We start from the raw sequence: 18,282 nt of genomic DNA on the forward strand, positions 1-18,282 counted from the left end.
GCAAAGGAAGTCCCCTCTCTGAAGAATTCTGTATGTTTGTGGAGTCGTGGGGTGGCGTCAACGTAGAGCAATAGGTCTGTAAACAAGCAAGGTTCGACCAGATTTCAATCTGTCCAGCCCTTCAATTTTGTCTTGGCTGTTTTTGTAGAGTCCCGGCACGGAAATACAGGTGAATTAAAGCCTGGTGCTGCGATCGAGAAAAATACTCTCGAGGCTCAGACTCACAGGGATCGAGGGCGATTGTGGAGTCGGTTTTATGTCGCTCTATTAGGCTGACCGGTGTGGCAGCCAATCGGAGATGCGTAAATTGATCCGTTCTTGGCTCTCAACTGGTCTCGGTCATTCTTTCATCCCACTATGCTTCTCCTCGCACACAACAACTCCCAATTCCTCCATTCTAATACACTCCCTTTCCTGTTTCTGGCTCCTCCTACTCTCTCGCAGCGATGGTCGACGTTGTCCAACCACTTGGACGCTTGAATTTTGACCGAGCGACTGCCCATTTCGTCGAATGGTTCACTGCCGCCGATGGGACTCGGTTGAGTCCCAAGGTCCAGCTCAAGGATCTGAGAAGTGAAAATGCGGGCAGAGGAGCAGGTTCGCTGTGCCCAACTCCCTTTGGAATGCCGACCACTGATTTCTCCCTACAGTCGCTGTTGAGGACATCGAAGAGGATGAGGAGTTGTTCGCTATTCCTCGATCTCTTGTGCTTACAGCCACAACGTCAAGCATTCCCCCGGCTGTGCTCGAACCTCTTAGTGAAACCGGACAGTGGCAGCCCTTGATCGTCACTCTCATCTATGAATACCTGCGAAACGAAAGTTCACCATGGCATGCCTATTTTCAAGTCCTCCCTACGCAGTTCGACAGTCTCATGTTTTGGAATGCTGAAGAGCTCAAGACATTGCAGGCCAGTGCCGTGGTCGACAAGATCCGTAGAAACCAAGCTGAAGAGTCCTGGAAAGAGAAAATGATACCAATCATGCTGTCACACCCTGATCTGTTTCCTGTGGCTGGTCAAAGTGACTCCGACCGCACAGAGCAATTGATCAAGCTTGCCCACATGGCGGGCAGCTCAATTATGGCCTATGCTTTCGACATTGACAAAGACGATGAAAAGAACGGTGCGAGCGATGGCTCGGAAGACGAGTTCGAAGACGATGATGAAGATGAGCCGCTTAAGGGTATGGTGCCTTTTGCTGACATGTTGAACGCAGATGCCCACAGAAACAACGTAGGTCGTCCTCTGCTGCCTACAGGATTGCAGAAAGCTGACTTGTGTTTTTCCGCATACAGGCACGACTCTTTCAAGAAACCGACTACCTCATCATGAGGTCTACCAAGCATATCAAAGCCAGCGAGCAGATCTTCAACGACTATGGCCCGCTCCCACGTTCAGACCTCCTCCGCATGTACGGCTACATTACTGATAACTATGCTCAGTATGACGTTGTCGAGATATCGCATGAGCTTCTTCTCGAAGTGGCTGGCAAGAATCACGGCACTAAAGATGCGGCTTGGTTGAAACGAGCAGAACAACTTGAGGAAATAGGTGTCATTGACGATGGCTATGCCATCCCTAGAGCTGCTCCAGCAGTGAAAGAGCTTGATCAGGCCATACCGGGACAGCTGCATATGCTCTTGCGTGCTCTGTGCATGGAGCCCACAAAATCACCAAGAGACACTGTCAGCATCAAGGAGGCCGCACTACTGCAGTCTGTCCTCACGAAAAGACTGTCAGAATATGGCACATCTCTAGAGGCCGACCGGTTTGTTCTGGAGTCCTTGGCGGGTTCTGAATCATCCCAATCACTCATCCCCTCCCAATGCAACAAGAATCGATTCGTCATGGCTCTGCAAGTGAGAATTGGAGAGAAGGAGATCTTAAACCAGCTGATCGGACTGTGCCAGGCCCACATTGCACAGAAGAACGAGGAGATGACAGCAAGATCCACCAAACGGCGAATCAACGATGACTTCGATAACAAACCAAAGAAATCGTCGCGAAAATGACATGCAGACAACTGAAACTGCAAGATTGCAGTCGAAAGGATTCTCGCCAACGTCGACTGCGACTCTTTCCTTGCCACCCTGGAGTTCACCAGCTTTGGCAACGGACTGTGGGGTTTCAACACGAAATTCTCTGCGATGTTTTCATCGTTTTCATTTGACGAAGGCGCTGGCCTCGATACTATGTACAGTTCTACCATCCTCCAAACAGCCCACCGGGACGACTCCGCGGCCAGGAAGCTCATGAGCTCCTTCGAACGTGGTCCCCGATCGTACAATGCCGCACAAGAGGGCAATTTCTGTTGTCACTGGAAATCCTGACAAGAGCCCGGGTTCATCCGAACTTTGAGGAGAGAGTCTTGTGAATTGTACTCTCTGAGAACAGTGCAAAGGCAAAAAGATGTTATCCAAAATAATCATAACATGTCAAGAAGGTGCAGGGGTCAATTGTGGGTGTTGTCCTGCTGGAGAAGAGTGACTGGGCCCTGCGGCTTCGGACTGTGATCTCCTCGCTGCTATCAGTTGTGCGTCTATCGGTCGGCTACCGCCGATGAGATACGCGCGCTGGGACATGCGAGCGAAAGTCAGGTCGGGTAAGTTGGGATCAGCATCAGAGAAATCTTCGTCGTCGGAGTCAAACTTGAACCGATCATCTTTGGACCAATCATCAGCCACGGACTCTCGTCGCATGCGAGGGAGTCTTCGATCAATTATGATACGCCCACCACGCCCTATCCTCCGTCTGAAGGAAGGCATATGCCCGACAGAATCTTCATCTGCCGGACTGGCATATCGGAAAGGTGTCGACGGTCGGGATATGTCCTTCATCACAACATCTGTTCCATTGGGCAGTTCTTGCGACTCTTCATCCGAGATACTAGCTGGCGGTGTTGGCAAGTATTCAGTCGCAGCCATTGCCTCGCGGAAATGCTCGCCCGGCGAAGGATAATCATCTTCACGCTCAGGCGTAAGCGGTGCCATAGTCTTGTCGACGAAACCCTCATTCCATTTGATGTGTTTCTCAACATTGATTTGGATCTCCCTTTGGATTTCACGTTCTCGAATAGCGGTCACTTCTTCCAGCGTGCGCAGTTCGGGACCCGAACCAGGAGCCATGGGCATCCTGAGTTGCTGAGCGAGAGCGGCTTGATTTGGTGTCATTCCCGGGGGTATTTTCTGTTTCTGAGAAAGAGGTGAGTTCGAGTTCGCCTTTCTGGAACGGGTTTGCTTTACCTTTTGGTTGATGAGGAGGTCATCGTCGCCTTTCATGCCCAATTTCCTCTTTGTGTCGCGGAGCGCCTGCCTCTGCTCGAAGACCAGTTTATCGACCTCGAGGGCTTCCTTGCGAAGCTGCTCTCTCCTCTTGACCATCAGGAGCATATTTCTCGCCGTCTCCAGCTCCATGCGGAGTTTCCGCAGCTTCTCGGCGCTCTGTGCATCCCGATTCCTGGTCTTTCGGATTTGTCGCAGTTCACGTCGTCTAAAACATACATACGGATCGCTGTCGTCGGACTCCTGTCCGGTCTCGAACTTGAGGCGGGGAGCCAATGGACGATTACCAGTCTCCGTCCGCCGTGATTTCCAGTGTTCATATATGAACCCGGAGAGGTTGCGGACAAAAGGAGGGATGGTGTCGTCGATTTGCTCCTCGAGTTCTTCTAAAGGTAAGACGGGGGGGCTATCGACGGCGGCAAAAGGCTGCTTCGCCTGCGCGGTCTCTTCAAAAAAATTCATGACCACTTCAAATTGGTCTTCGGTGCACGGCTCCTGTCCAGCAGGCAATTTGCCGTTGATTAACTTCAAGGCAAGTTCATCTTCCTCGTCCATGCAATACGCAACTCCCGAACAGTCTTCGACTGTGGCGGAGGAGCGGATATAGGTGGCGGGTTGTTGAAACCCTTTCGGGTAGAGAACGTCATACTGGACATCGCTGGCGATGGTAGGTGGAGTGGGAATGTAAGCATCTTTGATTTTGGCACCAGCCTTTGCAGCTTCGGATGCTTTGATGGCCTGTTGGAGATGGTATTCCTGCAAACCGGTGAGTGTCTTGCCAAGATCTTGTGATGACTAAGCAGGCGAGAAAAGGACACAGCAACAGAAGAATGGGTGAAGAAGTGACGAGGACCCCAGGAACACATACTGATTCTTCGGCCTTTTCAACACCAGTTTCTATTGCAGCACGTTGGATGTCGTAGTCAGAAGGAGGATCAACCTGATCCTCACGGAAAATTTGGACATTTTGCTTGGAGTTGAGTTTCTTTGGGCGGGTGGCGCGGCCGCGGGTGGACATGAGGAATTTTCAAGGTGGTGACTCGCTCATGGAGGGAGCGAGGGAGTGAAACCACACCTCAGCACACGCACCGCAACAACATGCACAACCACCGTGAAAAAGTAGTAAAACGGAGTCCAAAATTCCTCAAGTTCGCATCACTAGTAATTTGATGCACTCGGATTATGAATCCGATTTCAAAATGATGAAAAGTGCAAAATTAGGACGACGATGGCGGATGATTTTTGATGGTAGGCGGGTGCTGGAGTTGTGGTGGTGCAGTTGCAGGTGAACAGTGGAAAAAGAGGGTGAAAACTCCAAGGGCAGAGTGACGGGGGATCAGCTTTGCACTGCGCTGCCACCACCTGCGGGACACACCAGTTGGGAAGGGAGAAAGGGGGGGCGTCTGGCGGGAAGTTGTTCAGGTGTTGGTAGGGTAGCCTGGAAGCTAGTAACTTTAGGCATTCATAGGGGAGGTCTCGGGGCCAGTACCATGACAGCACCACCAAGCACCACCCGCACTGGGCAAATTGTTTGGGTTGCCCGTCAGTGCAGGCATCTGCAGTGATCAACCCTCCAACCCTTTAGATACAAGCCGTTTCCCCAGTGCGTGCCCAACTCCTACTGCAACAACATTGTGGGTATTTACAGTACCCCGCCATACGCCTCGAAAAGTGAATTGATGGTGGACGATGGTGATTTCTACCACTGCAAGGAGCACAGTACTACCGCTTGTAGATTCAGCCACGGACCTCGTAATTCACCCGTAGCCAACATACCACCCAATTGGCAAATCTCTTTTCCTTCCGCCACAGAAATCTCAGCCACCTGTGGCATTTAGTCTAGTCCATTAACGGACAAATATCACGTGACTCATGCGTCTGCCCCGTTCGGGCGAATCGGACGCCGTTCATTGAAACCCCCCATGTGCATGCGGCTGCGCTGAGAAAGATACATGGCTTGAAACTCGCCTTGTACTCCATAGTCTTTTTCAGCTTCTTAACTCCCCTTCTCACACTTAAATCTCACCTTCTATAACTGCACCCTGACGAGTCCGCACTTCAGTTTGATCCCTCTCCGAAACTGCTGCCTCACACTCGAGCGCGACGACAACCCGCTTTTCAATTGTGACTGTCGCACCCCTCAATCGCCCACCATGGCTACGCCAGCATTTGGCGCCCAAGCCTCCACGGTTGCGGAACCCAACAATGCGGCTCTATACGATGCTCGAAGACGGCAGCAAGTCACGGGCACGCAGATTCTCGATAACATCGTCTCCTTCTCGAATTGTACGTTAGAGCCTCAACTGAAGTGGAAGCCAATATTGGATTGTTGCATCCGAGAACGCAACCAGGGCACGTGCTAAACAGAGCCTTTCCAATAGTCGATCGCGATGAGGTGGACAGACTGCGAAAACGGTTCATGAAGTTGGACAAGGTGAGGCCATCCTCCACCACAGACTGTGTGGGTCGGTTGTTAACTTGAACGACCACAAAAGGACAACAGCGGCACAATTGAACGCGAAGAGTTCCTCTCATTACCCCAAGTATCATCGAACCCCTTGGCGACCAGGTATGGCCGCCTACGGACCTTTCTGGCAGCCTCTAGCTAATACTTCACAAGAATGATTGCTATCTTCGACGAAGACGGAGGCGGCGACGTTGACTTCCAAGAATTCGTGCTGGGGCTTTCTGCCTTCTCTTCCAAGGGCAACAAAGAAGAAAAACTGAAGTTCGCCTTCAAGGTCTACGATATTGACCGCGACGGGTACATCTCCAACGGAGAGTTGTTCATTGTGCTCAAGATGATGGTGGGCTCGAACTTGAAGGACCAGCAGCTGCAACAGATTGTGGACAAGACCATCATGGAGGCCGATAAAGATGGCGACGGAAAAATTAGCTTCTCTGAATTCACACAAATGGTCGAGAGTACGGATGTCAGCATGAGCATGACGCTTGGTGAGTTTTGAGATGCTCGAAGATACCTTGTGGTGGACACTAACTTGGTGACCAGATCAATTCTGAGGTTGGCGTGGCGTTGCGATCCAGATTGTCTTTATGGCTGAACGGCGAATGCGACACATACCTTTGACGAGTAACGATACAAGGCCTCCCAAAGACATCAGACTTGCCACATGGAGAGTCCGTTGCCAAAGATGTGCTCTTTCTTCCTTTGACCTGTCCAGTTTTCTGTTATTGATCTACAGTATCTCCATTGCTTTTTGGGCCAAGGTCTCCACGTCTGCTGTTTCTGAAATATGCAGGCCCTCCTTCAAGCTCTACAATCCCCACGCTCTCTTCCCACTGCAACGCGAAACTGCTCCAAGTCCCTTCTCTCCATGGCTTCGCTTCTGATACTCTGTGATGGAGACTAAAGAATTTTTGGATATGGCACCAGACAGAAAGGAAAAGCATCACCCGTCCCAATTCCGACCATCCTCTACCCATTCGGGCCGGTTGGCTACGTTGATGACTACCAAAGAAAGCGCATGACGATACATTTTAAGATGGTGAGAAAACTGACACTGAAGCAACTAAGTCGTCAAATGCTGGTAGTAGAAGCGGGATCGAGCCGCGGAATCAGCGACATCTTGAGAACAAGGCTGACGAGGACAGAAGAGCGCGTCCTGGACACCTGTTGATGTTCCAAGTATGAATCTCTGTCCGGGTCAAATCGGCCCTGTATCCGCCGGCTGGCGTATGCACGCCCCCCACACTGCATGAAGCGAACCATCGCAAATGGAGAAAGTTAGGTCTACCTCTTCCTCAAGGCTTACGCCCATGGTGGAATCAAGGATGGTGGAAGAAGGTTCAATACCATCCGATCTAATATCTTCCGCGACAGAGTACCAGGGACACAGAGAATGTTGAAACCACAAACAAAACACCGAGTCGCCTGCATGGGCTGTCTCAGGCGACCGCATGGGAAAAACTAACTCATGGACAGTGCTCCTTTCTTCTTTTCTTTTCTTCTTTTTCCTTCTGGAGATCCAAGAAGCTCACAAAGCCAAAGCCTCCCTGGGCCCGGTCGGAACACCCTCCTTCTCCAGTTTTTCTTCCCATTTCTTATTGTCCTTCGCATGTGTCGCCAGGGTGGTTGTCTGCCCGGCTGCAGCGCTCGCCGCTTCACCGTTCGCTTTTCCCCGGATGCCCGTGGCGTTGCCCATCAAGATCTCTTCGAGGACCGAGCACACCGCATCGCCTATCTCCTTGGTCGTGGCCTTTCCGCCCAGATCCCCGCTCCGAATCTCGAGGCCGCCAATGTCCTTCCCATCGAGGACCTTTTCCACCGCGGCCTCGATGGCGGCGGCCTCGACGGCCAGGTTGAAGGAATACCGCAGCATCATGGCCGCCGAGAGGATTTGCGCGACGGGGTTCACGATGCCCTTTCCGGCGATGTCTGGCGCCGATCCATGCACCGGCTCGTAAATCCCGTTACATCGGGTCTTCCCGTCCGGAATGCCAGAGAGACTGGCACTGGGCAACACGCCCAGCGTGCCGACCACGCCGCCGGCTTGGTCAGACAGCATGTCCCCAAAGGTGTTGTCGGTGTGGATGACGCCGTTGAACATCCTGGGGTTTTTGACCATCAGCATCGACAAGCTATCTGCCAATTGATGCTTGAGCTCGATGTGAGGAAACTCCTTGGCAAAAACCTCCGAGGTGACTTTTCGCCACAGACGACCCGACGCAAGCACGTTGGCTTTGTCGCTGGACCACACGGTCGCAGGTCCCTCGGGGCAGTTTCCCGTGCCTTTGCCGTCCTTCCCCATGGTCGTCGCGAGGGCCGCCGCCACCCGGGCACACCGTTCGATTTCAGGCCTTCCATAGGCCCACGAGTCGCTGGCGAAGTCGGCCTCTTCGACTTTGGGGCCAAAATAGGCGCCGCCGCAGTTCTCGCGGAGCAGGATGAAGTTTGTGCCCTCGGCGATAGAGGGTTTGAGAGGAGAAAGCGGGATCAGCGAGCGCGAGTAGAACGTGCACGGCCGGATATTGGCAAATGCGTCGAGGTGTTGGCGGAGGCGGAGGAGGCCAGATTCCGGGTTTGGGTAGGCCGTTCCCCTTAAATCACCATTAATTTTTGTAAAGGACACAAGTTCGAGCACGAAAAACGTACAACAAAGATAGATAGGGAAAAGGCAGAAGAGGGAGGGAATGCGTAAGGTAATGAAAACAAACACCTACCATTCCGGTCCGCCCACGCTGCCAAACAACACGGCATCACTCTCCTCCTTGGCGATCCTCAGCACCTCGTCCGTGATGGGCGTGCCGTGCTTGTCGATACTGCACCCGCCGCAGATCTGGTGGTTGAAGACGAACTTGAGCCGGCCCTGGGAGGTGATCTCGACGGTGTCCAGCACGCGCAGGGCCTCGTCCATGACTTCGGGCCCGACGTGGTCGCCGGGGAGGACGAGGATGCGGAATGTCTGCGCAGAGCTCGGAGTGGAGGGGGTTGAATCGAGGACCGGGGCGGCCATGGTTGAAAGGTTGAGAGGTTGAGAGGCTGGTCGAGGTTTGAGTGTGGACAATAGTCACGGAGTCACTCCGTCTCTCTTGCAATGGCTGAGGTGGTGATGGTATGTTATCACTGCTGTTGGTACCTCCTCTGGAAGCTTGTTTATTCCGGACAACTTGGTGGTTCGACCAGGATATGGACCGAGTAGGGTCCTCGCAGCAGATACAGAATGAATTTCAGATTCGGTCTCTGGAACGACGTCCCGCTGACAGGAAACACGGCGACCCAAACTATCAGGAAGAAAGCAAGAAAGAAGAAGAAGAAGAAAAGATAGATATATAGATAAATTGACAGAGAGCCGAGAAGATCACAGCTTTCTCCACAACCAACCTCGAGTTATTGTTAATACATACCGAGTAGTTCGTACGGTTCGCTTTGTATATAATATCCTAAACCCCCGCATTGGAGGAGGAGGAAGCGGCGACCGGCGGCACAGTCCGGCAGTTTCTCCGCTCCGATAGCGGAGGCCAAGAAGAGCCAATCAGCTTCGACTTCCCCAACGCGGCTGAGCAGGCGCCTCTGGCGACGGTGAGGGTTGCATGGTTAAGCGCCATCTGCACGAGAGACATGTTTCATGTGCCAGATTTCTTCTCAAAGAAATACGAGCAGATGGATGCGTTGCATACCAGGCTTTGCGATATCAGCCCCCGTTTCCGTCACCAACAATGCTGGCGCTTCCATCAACCTTTCCTTCTGTGGCCTACGGGCCAGCCTCATCGACATCACCAATCCAGAGCCTACGGAGGCGCACAGGCAACCGCATCTCAAACACCGGTGGCCTGCCTTGTATGCATGCTTTTATCTTTTTATGATTGTCCTGAACTGGACTGAGTGGCCCAGACCACGTCGACCTGTTATCGTCTTCATCCTTGGGCAGTGCATGGGCAGCGAAAACATGAACATATAATGGAACGAAACGCACCACGGAGACAGTCCTCTCTTATGGTTGTCTGCGCCCTGCGTCTGTCCAGCCATGGCATCGATGTCCAGCAACGCTTTTCAAGCCGGCAGGGCTGAAGCTGAAGCATCAAGCCGTTCATCTGATGTCTCAGCCGTATGGAAACCGCCGAACGCGACGCTGTCCTCGACCAGACGACGACGCATCCACTGGAGGGCCCCGACGCTGATGGCCTCGTCGTTCATCGCTGCCCTCATTGGCGCAGTGTCACACCACATCCTGTACTCGTGCGTCGACGGGCGCGCCATCACCTTCGACTTTGAGCAGCAGGTGGTCACCTCGGCCGGGTCTGCGCTGGCATTCGTGGTCAAAGTGCTCTTGGCCACCTCGTCGTCCATCGCATTCACGCAGTGCATGTGGTCGTCGATGAGATCGCAATGTGTCGAGGTGCGATCGATGGACTCGCTCTTTAGCGTTCTGGGGAATCCGTTCGTGCTCCTGGATCTGCGCTTCTGGCTTGGGCACCCTATCTTGACCCTGACTGCAGCCACCACTTGGTAAGGAGACTCACCGTCTTCAAGTCTCCGAGCTACTCCCCGCTAACGTTCATGTTAAGGCTTGTACCACTGTCCGCAATCTTCACCCCAGCAACGATTTCCGTGGGACCCAAGGTCCATGCCAGCGCTGTAACGACCAACGTTGCTCAACGGAATGACTATCTGGCCAACCGGATCAACACGGCGAGCGACGGCTCGTGGCTGTACCCCGGCGTGTCGACCATGTTGAACTACCTGAGCCAGCTGAGCCTGGTCGAAGCCAGCCTTCTCCCCGTGTCCGGCGGCTCCTCGAACCAGAATCTCACGTATACGCAAAGCTTCTACGGCCCCGCGGTGCAATGCCTGCCGCCCTCCAACGAGACGCGCTCATTCATCGTCTCGGCCATGGACGACTCGATCAACGAGACAGGCGACTTCCTCTTCTGGACCTCCTTCTACCCCGTTGGGGATTTCGGCCCGGACATGAACGGAACATTCTTCAACAACATTCTCAGTGCCGCAAGCGCCGTCGATCCCAACCTGGGCCTGGATTTGATTTCCGAGGATGCCGCCAAGGTGTATCACACGCTGTACCTCTCGGACAACATGACCGTCATCCCAAACGCTGAGGGGTATCTGCAGATTCTCGAGTGCTCGCTGCACAACGCCTCGTACGATGTCCAGTTCGAGCTCCACGGCGACGGCCAACAGACCATCACGGCGGCGCGGACCCTGCTCGAGCCCGTGCCGGCCACGCTCTCGCTGCCCGGCAGCGTCTCGGAGTCCGCAGCGGCTCAGATGTTTGAATACTTCACCCTGATGCAGTCGTACGTGGTGTACGTGATCGGCGCCACCCTGACGACTCCCATGTATGCCTCGGACTGGCACAGTACACAGTTCAGCAGCTTGGTGGCCAGCCCGGCCATCATGCCCTACCTCCTCCCGTCTTCTGGCGGCCCGGTCAACTTCGCCGAGTTCGCTGCCGCGCTGGAGAATCTATTCCACAACTTCACCCTGAGTTATCGGTTTGGGGAAGTGCCAGAGTAAGTCCTTCCTGTCCAATTCCTTCGCAAACGAAAAGTCTCTTTTCTCCATCCATCCACCCACCTCCATTCCGTGGCACGAGTGAAATACAGTGTTTACTGACGACCCACCCCGCCACAAATCATCAGCACGACCTTGGGCAGCGCCGCACAATTCAACGCACAAGTCACCACCCCGGCCACACTGCGCCGCTCGCTCAACACCTTCGCCTACAACCCGCGGACGCTGTTCATCGCGTACGGCGCCGCGATCACGCTCTCGGCGGCGTGCCTGGCCTGTGGCGTGGCCGCGCTGTATAGCAACGGCGTGAGCTACACGAACAACTTCTCGACCATCCTGCGCGTGACCCGCGACGCGCGGTTCGACGCCTTCGTCCGCGACGAGGAAGACCGTGGCGGCGCGGACCCGCTGCCCAGTCACATTGCGGACGTGGTGGTTACGTATATCGGGGAGAGGGAGGCGGCGGAGACGGCGTTGGCGGGCGACGACCAGACGATAGGAGACGGAGGGGGAATGCCCGGTGAAACTCGCAAGGACAACGATGGCTTCATTGGTGGAATCAAAGTGCTCGACTGATCGCGAGGTGGGACAACCGTGATGCAGAAAGAGACCATGCATCAGCAGACAGGAAAACCAACCACCTTCAATGCGCCCATGGTAGATCATCATCTGTCAGTCCGTCCGTCCTCTTTCGTACATTGATTGAACTGTCCGGACGGGGATAGTATAATAGCGGTCGGTCACTGCGAATGGGAGCTATTCCCCCCTTTTCCCCTTCCCCCCTTTAACTTCCCACCTGCTCTGATTTTGAACCTCCTCCTCCTCCTCTACTTGCCCTTTATCCTCTCTTCCGATCCACGGATCTTGAAGGGTCTACCGCTCGCTATCTCGAAATCTACCATGCAAACTTTTCCCCGGTCACCTTCTCGCTATACTCCCACAGCTTGGTCGCGTACTCCTTCTTGACGGCGTACGGCGGGGTCGGTTTCGGCTGACAGTCGCCGAAGAAGACACCGGTGCCGTCGTCGGCGGGCAGGGCGATCTTGTCGTCGACGGCCGTGACCAGGGTCGTGCTGCACCCCTGCTGCTGGGACTTAAAGACCATGCCCCGGGCGGCGGCGACGCCGAGCATGGTCTTGAGCATGTCCGGGTCCGTGTAGCGGGCCAGCTCGGTCTGGATCTCGCCCGGGTTGACGGCGAGGCTGAGCACGCCGTGGCGCGCGACCAGGCGGTCGTTGAGCCCCACGCTGAACAGCACCGCCGCCGTCTTGCTCGCCCCGTACGCCGCCGTCGGGATGTACGCCATGCTCTCGTCCACGGGGAGGTTGAACGCCTGCATCATGGCGATGTTGGGCTTTTCGTCGTCCGGCAGCGCCGTCACGGGCTTCTCGTACGTCATGTCGCTGAACCGCACGCCGCCCACGTAGATGCCCTGGCTCGCCAGGTTGATGATGCGTACCGCGCCCTTTTTGTTGCCCGCGGCGTGTGCCGCGGCCAGGACCTTGGGCATGATCAGGTTGGTGAGCAGGAAGTGGCCCACGTGGTTGGTGGCCATGGTGAGTTCCACGCCGTCCTCGGTGATGGTGCGCTGGGGGATGTTCATGATGCCGGCGTTGTTGATCACGATGTCGATCGTGGGCACGTCGTCCCAGCCCATCACCTGCGCTGCGGCAGCACGGACAGACTTCTGGGATGACAAGTCGACCTGCAGGCTACGGTAGTCGACATTGGGGTAAGTGGATTTCAGGTCGTCGATGCACTCTTGGACTCGCGACGCCGAGCGGCCGGCCAGGATGAGACGACGTGGAGATTGGGACGCGAAGGACTCGGCCGTCGAGTAGCCGATGCCCTTTCTGTTGACTCCGGTGATCAGGATGGTGCGGTCCTTGATCGCCGACGGGAAGGCCGCGGCGACAGTGAGGCCTTCTGTGCTGAAGCCGTAGTCTGGGTGGGTAGTAGCAGATGCCATGGTGGTGGTAGAGAAGGTGTCTGCTGGCTTTACTCCGAGAATAGGAACAAGACAGGAGAAGCAGAAGACTTGGGAATGAAAAACAGAAAGACGACGGGACGGTTGTTGGGGGGGGGAAATCGTGCTCCCTTTATAACATTCCTCTGATGCATTGTGCCAGGCACCTTGTAACCCGGCTGCCCTCTCATGGCCATGTCAAGGGAGGCCTTACCATCCTGGTCCCACCGACTGAAGACGACAAAACCCAGCATACCACATCCCATGCAAGATATCAGGATGTTCCGTAGGAGGTGGATGCACAAGGCTCCACCGGGCGTGATACAACTCACACCCCACAGTATGATTCCCGATTCGTGAGTTCGGATTGTCGACGATACGATTGGTTGTCGTGCATCAGCCACGTCGTTCAGCGTTGCTCGTTCCTCATCCTCCGAAGTGTCGTCTGCATCATCGCCGTCGTCGTCCTCCACGGAACCATGCTCTTCCGCCTCGAGATCAGCTGCCTCTGACTCACCTTCCACTTGCTCGTCTCCAGCATCTCGCTCAAAGGGGTCAAACTCCGTGGCTTCCACATCCTCATCCCCCCACCGCTCCCACTGTTCTAACAACCTCGCCGGGAGCTTTAAAACGTGCTGCTTTAATTGCCGGTTACCTCTGACGACGAACTCGCTTGCTTCGGGGTAGGTTTGCGAAAACGTCGCCCGAGGCTGGGATCGAGGTGAGGATGCGGGAAGTAAGGGTCGTCGTCTGTGACTGCGACACGGTATTTCCTGACCACATCTATATCTAAATGGGACATGGATGATGGATGGTAAAAGCTCGCTATTGGCCAAGTGCTGTCGCAAGGCTTTGCGTCCACGGAGGTCCACTGTGACAAGAGTAGAATAATAATCTTCTCCGACTTCCAGTAGTCGTCCTTTCTAAGGTATAGTAGTACTATCTTTTGGAACAGACACTCACCTCACTTTCAACTAAATGGACTCGACTCACTTGTGACAGCGGCCACTGGGCTATCATCGAGTGTAGTTATACCCCTTGGTCCCGAGGGACTCCTCAGACGTGTCCCTCACTAGCCTTGCCTTTATAGACAACACCCTCCTGCACTTCAAGTGTCCCTACTTACTCCATTGTTACGGTGACCGCCAGAGCACTAATCCAGTATTATGATACGCTTGAGAACAGTCCAAGTCCACACACAAATAGAGCTTCCTCAGCGTACGCTTTTCATAATTCCGTATCCCGTAAAGTTTCGCTATTTCATACACTACCTTCTTCCTCACATAACGACACAGTCCCGATCCTGCCCATGCCTTCCCGCCCTGCCAGACGGGCCTGGGACTGCTTGCTGCGGTTGCAACCGTTGAGGCGAGCTGGTATAATACTGAGACGTCTCATTGTATGCACTCAACCTACGTCTTGGATCTCTCCTGCCCGCATTCGGGCCTGGTGGATGATAGGAATTGTCAGCCATGCCCGACGCCGAGTGGGTGCTGATGTTACTAATGGTACCTGTCAGCTGTGTGTTCGAGTTCATAGGAGACGGTTCCGCCGAGGGATGCAGCGGGCTGCCCAGTGGCGGAATGTATGGTCTGCCCTTTGCGGCTTCCTCATAAGCAGGAGGCGCGTCTTCGACCAGGGCGTCCGAGGGGCGATGGACAGCAGGAGTCGGGGCGTGAGAGACGCGGGGCGGGATCGGCGGTCGTACTTCTGGCGGATGTGTGGAACGCAGAGGTATCGGGATATTCCCCGATTGTGATCTTCTCTGCTGCGTGCTGCTCGTGCCGCTCGTGCCGCTATGGCTCCCGTGTCGCCGATTGCGGTCCGCCCGTTGTCGTTGTTCCTCTTCTTCTTGCAATTGTAGTGCCATGGCAAAGTCCGCATCGTGTTGTTCCTGCTGTTCTTGTGGAGAAAGTGGCGTCGCGGGCGGGGCATTGTTGACGGTCAAAAGCTGCGACGACCGTCGAGCCGCCGGATGGGTCGATGCCTCATCTCCAACATTATCATGGCTCACGGGCATAAAATCGCCCGAGAAGAACTCGTTACGTTTGCCGCTGATGTCGACCAAGCTTTCCCAAATGATTTCATCCCGATCTGCGTACCCGGCATCCGTGATCAAGGTGAAGATTTGCCCACTTTCAGGGTGCTTGTAGATCGTGCTAAAGTGATCATTGCGGAACATGATGGCAAACGAGCCTGATGGGATCGAGCCCTGTACCGCTTCAAGACCGAAAGGAGTGAGTTGCGTGGGGTATGTTTTGAGGAAATTTTTGATTGCGATGATATCCTCCCACATGTTTTGTTCGGCGGGCGTCAGCCCCTGAGTCGTGAGCTTGTATTCCAACTCCTCCTCCCCAAACTGGAGCGCCTGGGCATCTTCGTAGGTTTGGGCAGATCGGGCAAACGCCCGGGCAGCTTCCGATCCTGGCTCGGGAAGCCAGCCGTGGACCAAGGGGACTTGGAAAGCTCCGTAGAGTTTCATGTCGGGGGTAGCCTCAAACGTCCCTAGTTTTTGTTTCGCTCGGTGCTGTTGCGGCATATTCAACATCGAGTCGTCGGCATCCATCAAATTGGGCGCCGGTGAAACAGGCGGCACAAACCTGGGGTTGGCATTCATCCCCGTCCGCAAGCGCATCAAGAAATGGTTGAGTTCGTCCACATCGGGCATGACTTCTCCTATGGCATCAAATCCTCTCGACAGGAGTTCATCCATCAAGGTTTCGATGATGAGACCGAGCGACACCTGCTCGCGCGTCCGCAGCGCCTCGTCTAGTGCCGCCTGGGATTCGTGTTTCGCTCCCAAGATCAATGCATTGACCAACGCGAGAAGAGGACACGGGCCGTTCTTGTTCTGGGTTAACATCGAAGATCTCCTCAGTTTTCGGGAGCCGTGGTCGAACCAGTTGAAATGTTTGATCTGATATGTTTCGTTTCTTTGCTCAATCATCTTTGCGACGTCTTCATCTGATGGGATGGTGGTGCGTACCGTCGGCCGGAGTGGCTTGGGTGGAGGTGGTCCTTCGGGAGGATCGAAATACTCCGTTTCCGCGCGAGGTACCTGTCTGATGGGAAGAGGAGGCCGAGCCTCGTCATCTTCTAGGAGTGAAGGCTCATGGTATGCTGCCGTACTTGCCGGAGCGGCATTTGGGAGTGTCTCTAGTTCATCCTTGAGGGACACAACTCCCCTTTGCGGTCCACGGACCAACAGATCGTTGGTATAATGGGAGACTTGCCTTTGAGACGGAGAGAAGGGAATCGGGGACGGAGTGGGCGGAGCAAGGTTGACATTGGAAGCCCAAGGGTTTTCGACTGGATCATGATGCGGAGATACGGGCATGAGCGGTGGCTGTTCGCTGAAAGGAGATCGAGGTTCTGCCGGCGGGGGTGGTGGAGGAGGAGCTTGGGGCATTGGAGGGGCTACCGTCTGATGCTCAGTTCCCCATGGAACTGCTGCTGCCTGCACGTCCTTCTTGGTGTTGTAGGATGACAGGCCGGGTGTCGTGCCGCTTTCGACGCTCAAGCCATGGAAACGATCAGTGGGGGGTATGGCACGCCCTCGATTCGACTCTTTGGCCTTTCCCGCTAACTCAGGACTATCCTGATCCTGATCTGAGATTCCTAATCGTTCATCTCCTGAGGTAAAGTCCGAGGGGCGTCGAAACGGATTATTTGAAGCGAAAGTCGAAGTGGTGGGTGCATCCGGTCTCGACTGTACAGGTGACGATCCCCACCCTACCGGTTTCCTCTTGATCCCAGCAGACTGATCTGACGGCTCTACATCAACCCACGGGTCGGCATGGAGATCGTTATCTGGAAGGGCAATTTGTCCTCTTTTGGGACTCTTGCCTCGACCGTCTTCCTCATCTGAGTCATCCCAGAAATCTTTGGAACGTTGACTGTCCAGCGAGGACCGAGGGGTATCTTCCTGCGACCGACCTGCTCTTAAAACCTGGGGTACATTCGAAAGGCCATGACTCTGCGAGTTGGTGCCAGTCCCAGCCGGTGGGTGAGGCCGCCCCGGTCTGAGAACATCGGGCACCGGTCGAGTGGATGATTGGTCTTTTGTGGGCAGATCGGACCATGGATTCTCTGCGTCCTGAAAACCAGAAGTGCCTGCTGCAATCGGGCTCCTTTGGGAGGAGGCAGGGAGGGGAGGGAGATCGGCCGAGTCCGGTACTAGGTTGGATTGTGTTTCAGAGACACAACTCGACGATGGAGGCTGAGGTGGGGGACTGGTAGGATATGGAAGAGACGTTTTGCGTGTCATTGTGGGTTTTCAAGCGATCGATTCTGTGTGTGTGTGAGAGAGAGAGACGCGTTGGACATGAACTCAGTAGTTTCCAAATCGCGGTTGCCTAAGGTTCACATGGCCCAAGCAGCCGCGGGGGATTGGGTTGGAGGGAGAATGAGAGGTGTCGTCGCATCACACCAGATGTCCTCGAGTGGCTGACGAGGGAAGGGAGAACAATTTATCTCCTGAATTCGTCTCGATGTGCATCAAGAGTTGAAGAACGGCCTCACAAGCGACGGACCGCGTAAGCCCTTTTAGACCCGAGAGTGATAGAAGAGCTGTGGGAGGAGTCTCTCCCTCTCTTTCTCGCGCTGATCACCGTTTGGGGTTGTGGAGTGGCACAGTGGGAACTTGATGGTGTTGGCTGATCTGCGGTGACGCATCACATCTGTAACGCTGTGCCTCCAACCTGTGGCGGTGCAGGTCCTTCTGTTATCACCATCTTAATATATGTTCAGGCAACAGCCATATCTGTTGTTCAATGTACCTAGCCAGGTGAGAGATGCCTAGCTGCTCCTTTCATTCTCCTATTCACCGGATACAGTACAGGTCTCCCTCTGGGGACACGTGAAACTAATACTGGACACCTAGATACATGGCTGTGGTGGAATCCTCTCCCATCGCCGTCCGAGTAAAAATCATCCCTTGCTGGTTACCACTCCTTCTTGTTCACAGATCCTCATGGCCGTGATTCCTAGTCCTACACCTATCCCAATCCACTCATACATGTATAGAAAACTGGACAGGACGAGC

At 54.6% G+C, this 18,282-nt stretch overlaps 7 protein-coding genes across 7 annotated transcripts; 3 read left to right on the forward strand and 4 right to left on the reverse strand.

The window, feature by feature from the left end:
- Positions 1 to 446: 446 nt before the first annotated feature.
- On the forward strand, positions 447 to 2,013 carry AYL99_06827 (hypothetical protein; the record flags this gene model as incomplete). Its single annotated transcript, XM_018838336.1, has 3 exons — positions 447 to 597; positions 651 to 1,234; positions 1,297 to 2,013. The coding sequence occupies 3 exons, from the start codon at positions 447 to 449 to the stop codon at positions 2,011 to 2,013; spliced, it is 1,452 nt and encodes a 483-aa protein (XP_018692896.1).
- Positions 2,014 to 2,436: 423 nt separating this feature from the next.
- Positions 2,437 to 4,300, reverse strand: AYL99_06828 (hypothetical protein; the record flags this gene model as incomplete). The annotated part of the gene is made up of 3 exons (XM_018838337.1): positions 2,437 to 3,192; positions 3,244 to 4,038; positions 4,151 to 4,300. 3 exons carry the CDS (start codon positions 4,298 to 4,300, stop codon positions 2,437 to 2,439), a joined length of 1,701 nt encoding a protein of 566 aa, XP_018692897.1.
- A 1,135-nt stretch (positions 4,301 to 5,435) lies between these two features.
- AYL99_06829 (calcineurin subunit B) lies at positions 5,436 to 6,303 on the forward strand (the record flags this gene model as incomplete). The annotated part of the gene is made up of 5 exons (XM_018838338.1): positions 5,436 to 5,568; positions 5,664 to 5,716; positions 5,778 to 5,851; positions 5,903 to 6,237; positions 6,293 to 6,303. The coding sequence occupies 5 exons, from the start codon at positions 5,436 to 5,438 to the stop codon at positions 6,301 to 6,303; spliced, it is 606 nt and encodes a 201-aa protein (XP_018692898.1).
- Positions 6,304 to 7,277: 974 nt separating this feature from the next.
- AYL99_06830 (3-isopropylmalate dehydrogenase) lies at positions 7,278 to 8,756 on the reverse strand (the record flags this gene model as incomplete). The annotated part of the gene is made up of 2 exons (XM_018838339.1): positions 7,278 to 8,340; positions 8,464 to 8,756. The coding sequence occupies 2 exons, from the start codon at positions 8,754 to 8,756 to the stop codon at positions 7,278 to 7,280; spliced, it is 1,356 nt and encodes a 451-aa protein (XP_018692899.1).
- A 1,011-nt stretch (positions 8,757 to 9,767) lies between these two features.
- On the forward strand, positions 9,768 to 11,848 carry AYL99_06831 (hypothetical protein; the record flags this gene model as incomplete). Its single annotated transcript, XM_018838340.1, has 3 exons — positions 9,768 to 10,249; positions 10,309 to 11,271; positions 11,401 to 11,848. The coding sequence occupies 3 exons, from the start codon at positions 9,768 to 9,770 to the stop codon at positions 11,846 to 11,848; spliced, it is 1,893 nt and encodes a 630-aa protein (XP_018692900.1).
- A 319-nt stretch (positions 11,849 to 12,167) lies between these two features.
- Positions 12,168 to 13,241, reverse strand: AYL99_06832 (hypothetical protein; the record flags this gene model as incomplete). Its single annotated transcript, XM_018838341.1, has 1 exon — positions 12,168 to 13,241. One exon carries the CDS (start codon positions 13,239 to 13,241, stop codon positions 12,168 to 12,170), a length of 1,074 nt encoding a protein of 357 aa, XP_018692901.1.
- A 1,276-nt stretch (positions 13,242 to 14,517) lies between these two features.
- On the reverse strand, positions 14,518 to 17,505 carry AYL99_06833 (hypothetical protein; the record flags this gene model as incomplete). The annotated part of the gene is made up of 1 exon (XM_018838342.1): positions 14,518 to 17,505. One exon carries the CDS (start codon positions 17,503 to 17,505, stop codon positions 14,518 to 14,520), a length of 2,988 nt encoding a protein of 995 aa, XP_018692902.1.
- Between the last annotated feature and the right edge of the window lie 777 nt (positions 17,506 to 18,282).

This window comes from Fonsecaea erecta (assembly GCF_001651985.1).
Source record: "Fonsecaea erecta strain CBS 125763 chromosome Unknown Scaff5, whole genome shotgun sequence".
In the NCBI taxonomy this organism is placed as follows: Eukaryota; Fungi; Ascomycota; class Eurotiomycetes; order Chaetothyriales; family Herpotrichiellaceae; genus Fonsecaea; species Fonsecaea erecta.